General features: G+C 47.2%; 2 protein-coding genes across 2 annotated transcripts; one reads left to right on the top strand and one right to left on the bottom strand.

The window, feature by feature from the left end:
* The first annotated feature begins 437 nt into the window (after nt 1–437).
* Nucleotides 438–3,641, top strand: LOC117850366 (mitochondrial outer membrane protein porin 2). The gene is made up of 6 exons (XM_034732193.2): nt 438–595; nt 725–792; nt 2,156–2,266; nt 2,382–2,471; nt 2,551–2,759; nt 3,016–3,641. The coding sequence occupies exons 1-6, from the start codon at nt 544–546 to the stop codon at nt 3,314–3,316; spliced, it is 831 nt and encodes a 276-aa protein (XP_034588084.1). The 5' UTR covers nt 438–543; the 3' UTR covers nt 3,317–3,641.
* A 21-nt stretch (nt 3,642–3,662) lies between these two features.
* Nucleotides 3,663–6,036, bottom strand: LOC117850365 (AP2-like ethylene-responsive transcription factor SMOS1). Its single transcript, XM_072292694.1, has 7 exons — nt 5,590–6,036; nt 5,408–5,544; nt 5,194–5,291; nt 4,973–5,046; nt 4,843–4,893; nt 4,683–4,759; nt 3,663–4,569 (listed from the first exon to the last, which is right to left on the bottom strand). The coding sequence occupies exons 1-7, from the start codon at nt 5,826–5,828 to the stop codon at nt 3,947–3,949; spliced, it is 1,299 nt and encodes a 432-aa protein (XP_072148795.1). The 5' UTR covers nt 5,829–6,036; the 3' UTR covers nt 3,663–3,946.
* Nucleotides 6,037–6,367: the final 331 nt, after the last annotated feature.

Raw genomic sequence — 6,367 nt, 5'->3', positions numbered from 1 at the left:
AAAAGTACTTAATATTTTCAAAAATGATCAAAATCATGCGAAGAGAAGAGAGATTGGAAATCTTTTTTTTGCGGATGCATACTTTTAAACTTCTAATACTGTAAAACGCAAGCTGTAAAAAGTAAAACGAAGGATCGGGCACCATCTTTTTACTCAAGAAACAAAGGTAAACGAGCTGTTCTTTTCCCCTCACCGGTCACCAACCTCCCTCGGTCTCCAAAGGGCCCTCCAAAAGTCCAAGGCTCCTAGAAGCTAGAGACCAAACACGATGGCGCATCAACACAGCCTCGCCGGAGAAGAAATAAATTCTCGCTGCTTCTTTCTCTTCAAGAAAACGTCAGCAACAACACCGCCGCGAGATCGAATCCAGACCGCCCATCTCGCATCGTGCGGCGCATGGCGCCGTCCCCCTCCTCTCCCCCAATAAATAGCGGCGCCCTCCTCTCCCCTTCCCACCCCTAGTCCTCCGACCCCCCAAAATTCCCCTTCGCATTCTCCTTCCCCCACCCCTCGCCGCCGGTGCCGCCTCCTCCTCCGCCAGCCATGGCCGCCGCGGGTCCCGGGCTCTACACCGAGATCGGGAAGAAGGCGAGAGGTACGAGCGTCTTCATCTTGCCTCGCGGGATTCGGGGCTTTCAAGCTGGGGTTGTTCCGCGGTGCTTGGTTGAGCTCGCGGGTTGCTAATACTATTTCTTTTTGCATTGTTTTCTTGTTGGAATGGCAGATCTCCTGTACAAGGACTACCACACGGACCAGAAGTTCACGCTCACCACCTACGCCTCGAACGGAGCTGTAAGTTTTCGCATCGTGCCTTTACTCTGGTTTGGTGTGCTCCAAGTAGATTTTTCTTAGTGGTGATGGTATTTTGTTGTCCAAGTGGATGCGGCGTAGTTCCTTAAAATCGAGCTGCGATGGCTCGTGGATGTGGTTCGGTTTTAGTTTGAAAGGCAAGATTTGTGTCTGTGTAGTTTGGAGCTTGAGATGGGCTTCAGTCACGGTTTGACTTTTAGTTCCTATAGGCATGATTCGTGCAGGCCTTTGGTGCGCAATGTAATGTGCTATTGATGTTGCAGTTATATCTGTTGTTTCTGTGTGGATCTTGGCTTTAGGATTTGGCGTCCGCTGGCTTATGTTGTAGATGTAGTGTTGATTATCCTTCCAGTAACTTGAGATTACATAGAGAATGTATTAGCTTGTGTGGCATGATTCGATCTGTGGATAATATACATGCTGTGGATGTCAAATGCGGAGGGTGTTTGCCACTGAAACTTGGGCGTATCTTTTTCCTTTTCCGGTATGTTTAGTCCATGCATGTGTCATGTTTCCCGGTGGTTCAGGATGTGTGCTAACGCAAATGAATCTTCTTGTCTTTTGTTTCCCAGTGGTTCAGTATATGTGATAATGCAAATGATCGGTAACTCAGATTTCTTATGTTGCTTTAGTGAATTCGTGCTGGATTTCCTTATTTAATTCATTGGGTATGTTGTGAATGTAGGATGTGGTTAGTTTGGTACTAAAGAGTAGAAATTCTAGGAGATAATGTGGAGTGTTGCTATGGGTACTTTGCTAGTTGGATAAAAGGTTCGATGGAGAATCCATTGATTAGTATTCTCTTGTAGTGACGTGTTTGATTTGTTTACTACTGTTTATTAGGGAACATGAAGATATTGTAGTTTGCTTGTTTGATAACTGTCTTTTGTGAATACACCAGCTATTTAGTTTCATGTATTTATAGTTTCTATTCTTCTTGCTCCTTTCATGACTTGATTTTTGGAATATGAGTTGCATGTGCGTCTCCAGTTTTTTAGATGCATGTCTAACATGCAGAATATGCTGCTTTACTACATATATGTATTTCTTTTGATCTCTGTCTGAAGACATCTGGTTTTAGTTGTTGCTGATTTTACGATTCTGGTGTGCTTGATGTCATCATTGTACTCATTATTTTATCTTATATACTGGGTTCGTGACATTGTTGTGCATGTTACTTGTCACGCTGCAAACCTACAAATGCATTGCATTTCCTATTTCATGCAGAGCTTTGTCTTTGTTATGATGTTTCTTTGTCATATAACTTTTGGATAGCCATTGTTGTACTGTCTGAATATTGATTTCCCATGTCTGTGTTAGTTATGGTCACTTATGTCATCTGTAGGCCATTACTGCTGCAAGCACAAGGAAAAATGAAGCTATCTTCAGTGAAATCCAGAGCCAGCTGAAGCACGAAAATGTGACAGTGGACGTGAAAGCAACTTCAGAATCAAATGTAAGTTGAAATATCTGTTCTTACTCATTTACTACCACGTCTCACTGATTTCAGACTTCCTAAAAGCAGTTGCCACCATTTCTGTACAAATAACCCATGTTTACCCTTTAACCAGGTGACTACTACTTTCACAGTTCATGAGCTGGGCACACCAGGCCTGAAGGCAATTTTATGCATTCCTTTCCCGTACCAGAAATCAGCAAAGGTATGCTCCTTTCTAGGTCAAGCAATTTAAGTACTGAATTCACAGTCTTGACTGTATCTCCTCTCTTTTGTCTTTTTAGGCTGAACTCCAGTACTTGCACCATCATGCTGGTGTAGCTGCTAGCGTTGGTCTTAATGCAAACCCTGTTGTTAACCTTTCTGGTGTATTTGGAACTAAAACTATTGCTGTTGGTGCTGACGCCTCATTTGATACTTCATCTGGGGACTTAACCAAATACAATGCTGGACTGAGCTACAATGCTGGTGACTTTGTTGCTGCAGCGACTCTGTAAGTGGTTTCTTCTAATGCTTAACAATTCTTATTTGAACTGTTATTTATGTTATGTCCAAGGAAACCCATTTGCCCTTTAGCAGTGAGTAGTTTCTCTAGGGAATTTGTAAAGCAGAAAAATTGTGAGGGTCAAATGTTATGCCTTGTTTCTGCTTCTCTTACTATCTTCTGTACATACTAGCACAGGCTTTGACAAATTTGCAATCAACAGAAATAATTTAGGCTACAACACTAAGCTCGTTTCGCATTTCAGGAACAACAAGGGTGACAACCTTGCTGCTTCCTACTACCACTTGGTGAATTCAACCACAGCTGTTGGAGGAGAGCTTACTCACAGCTTCTCAAGCAATGAGAACACCCTCACCTTTGGGACACAGCACGCCCTGGACCCTCTGACCACTGTGAAGGCGCGCTTCAACAACTATGGCATGGCAAGTGCACTCATCCAGCACGAGTGGAGGCCCAAGTCATTGGTCACCATCTCCACGGAGGTCGACACCAAGGCCATCGAGAAGAGCTCCAAGGTCGGGCTCTCCCTGGTCCTCAAGCCCTGAGGTCACCAGCTTCTGGTTTTAGGATGTTAGTTTTTTTTATCTGCAGCTGAAGTCCAACAAACAAGCCTGGACTAAACTTGTAGGCTCAACTTTGGTGCCGTGGCATCTTGATCCCACAAACTAAAATCGTTGCCTGTTACCCTGTTCTAGACTTACTTGAGGGGTTTCTGTTACCAGTTAATTCGTGCTTCCAACTGTTTTTGCCATTCACGGGCCTTTTTGGTGGAAAACCATGTCAAGACAACTTGAGTCTCAAGTTGTCTAATACTGGATGATATTTGTTTGGTTGACCTCTTAAATCCTGAGTGTTCAGTTTGAATCTTCACTATTTCTCTTGTTTCAACTGTTTGATTGCTTCTCGATGGTTACAAATTGCAGCTGTCTCATGTCTGTGTTAGTTGAAATCCTACCTGCATCGTTTTACCAATCATGATTTCGTTCTCAAGTTGACTCTATTGATTTTGTAATTTGACTCGACAAAATCAAGTGCTAACGTATCCGGGATTTATCATAGATTAACCTGGTTGATCAATGATCAATGCAAAGCCTAGGTGCGGAAGGGAAACTAGCTGTTTGGAATTGGTGTGGAAGGGAAACTAGCAGTTTGGAATTTTTGAAATTTACACAAGACTATTGCAGGGATGACACGTTGCCAAAACCACTCCAACCATCCAATCTCTCGCCATCGTCGTAGCACGCGATTTCTCCCTGAAACCCACCGTCTCGCGCACGGCCATTGTTACCAGACGAGAAGAGATCACACATGTCCGGAGCCTCTCCCTGAAAAAAGTTGTGGTATTCGTATGCTTCCTGATGGGCGGCGGCCTCCCCGATCCCGTGCCCGGCCTCCTCGGCGTCGGAGTTCTTCTCGACCAGCTGCCGGAACATGGACGACCTGAGCAGGAGGCCGAGCGCGGTGGGCGAACCCCTCTTCCTCGCGCCGCCGGGAGACATCATCATGGACATGGAGGCCTCCTGGCCGCCGGCGCCGCTGCTCGCCGCCGGCGAAGCGTTGATGTGGTCTAGCAGAAACGGGTTGCCGCGCGGGAGCAGCATCTGGGTCTCCGCCGGGAGGAGCTGCTCGGCCGGAGTAGTTTGCATCATGAGGGCTTCGGGGTTGAAGGTGACCGGGGCGCTTGGGCTCGGCTTCAGCCATGTGATGTAGGATCTCAGGTCGAAGTTGGTGACCGCGTTCACGCCCTTGTACTCTATGGCGGCGATGTCGTATGCGCGCGCGGCTTCTTCCTGAGTACCTGGAACAGATTTCATTAGTGATGAATTGATGAGATGATGATGATTTGGATGTGAAGTTGTGTGCATGGTTGTGTTGATTGGGAAGGTAGAAGTGTGTTGGTGCATCACTCACTGTAGGTTCCTAAGTAGAGATACTTGTTTCCGAAAACGCGGCCGATTCTTGCTTCCCATCTTCCATTCTGATGATGCCTGAAAACATTTTAAATAGTCTTGAGCATTCAGTGTATAGATGTAGAATTGAAGAAAAATTCTCTAAAAAATGTTTGTAATACCTGGCAACCCCTCGGTACTTGGACACTCCTCTTGAAAAGCCACTGCTCTTCCTGTCATGAAGAATGAAACATATTTCAGAATTTGAGGTGGAACGTTTTGCTGTAATACTTCTGCAGGGACAGTACGCACCTTCTCAGCGATGCAAGGTACTCCTCCTTCGTAAGGTTCTCCATTATCTTCAACTCCTTCTCATAGTCCACGACCTGAAATAAACATACCAATCAAACCAAATCAGTAAACATTGGCATGCAAACCGGCAGACTTCACTAGCCCATTTGTTCAGTGCTGCTTGCAAACTGAAGCAGTCTGTCATCAGTGTCACTATAGTAAAGCTGTTCCAGCGACATTACCGGGAAGTTTGTGTAGGTGGTGGGTCCCCAGTACTTGAGAGCGGCAAGGTCGTAGGCCCTTGCAGCTGCCTCCTCCTCATCGTATGCTCCCAGATAGACTGGTATTGGTAATCAAGCAACATATCTAGCATTGGTCATCTGATCTCTAACTTATAGTGTTCTGTGCCCACCATGACAAGAAGAGATGAGAAGTTCAGACTTCCCAAGAACTTACCCTGCTTGCCCTTCTTCCTCTGCGTTGGATTCCACGAGTTCTTGTCCCACAGATGCGCTTCAAAACGACCTGTCCATCGATGCCTGCATGGCAAGCAACAAGTATGCAGGTTACAAACTTGTGGAAAAAAAAACGCACTCCAATTTCGAAGGTACGCATGTTTTGCTTCTGTTACTGTTAGCTACCTGCTGACTCCACGGAACCTTGAGCTCCTCTTGACGGTGATGCTCGGAACCGGCTTGCCAATGCCGCTGCCGTTGGCGCCGCCGCTGATCGGCGCGAGCAGAGCCGGCTCCCTCCTCCTCCTCCTCACCACCACCTGGCTCGCCTCGCCGCCCTCCGCCGCGCCGATCGCCACGGCCGGAGCCGGCCCCGCCGCGTAGCTCTCGATCTCGTTCTTGACCATCATCAAGTTCTCCATGGCCGCCCAGCAACTTCAGAGCTCCCAAATGCCGTAGCTGCAGCAACGAACACACGAACTGTGGGATCGGAGCAGTGAAGCCGCTGCAGCTGCGAGCGAGGTGAGACGCCAGAGAGCGAACCTGCCGGTGCTCTCTTATATACATCTACACTACTGACTCGCCCGGTGACAGGTTTTGTCTGCTGGCCTGGTGTACGCACGACAAGGCGTTGATGGTTTTCATGCGGGCTTCACGCCACGCTCCGCCTGTCTTCACTATGCGGTTTTGTCCGCGCTCCTGTTCGGGAACATCGAGTCCAACCGCAACGGTTCTTTGTCTGATCTCTGATGATGGCGGCTGGAGATCGATTGCGTTTCGCTGCGTGTGATCATGGTGTGTTTTATTTTACGTTTTCCTCGACAGCATATTTGCGTTTCCAACATGGCGCAACAAGAGGCCAAGGATCATTCCCCAAAGAAGTCCAAGGGAAGCTTGGCTTCGTCTTCCCGTGGGAGGACAAGATAGCGGCAACCCATCTGAGAATCCCGTGCTGGGCTTT

Source organism: Setaria viridis, chromosome 3, assembly GCF_005286985.2.
Source record: "Setaria viridis chromosome 3, Setaria_viridis_v4.0, whole genome shotgun sequence".
Classification (NCBI taxonomy): domain Eukaryota; kingdom Viridiplantae; phylum Streptophyta; class Magnoliopsida; order Poales; family Poaceae; genus Setaria; species Setaria viridis.
Note: the sequence above shows the minus strand (reverse complement) of the source record. Positions and strands in the feature narration are given on the sequence as shown.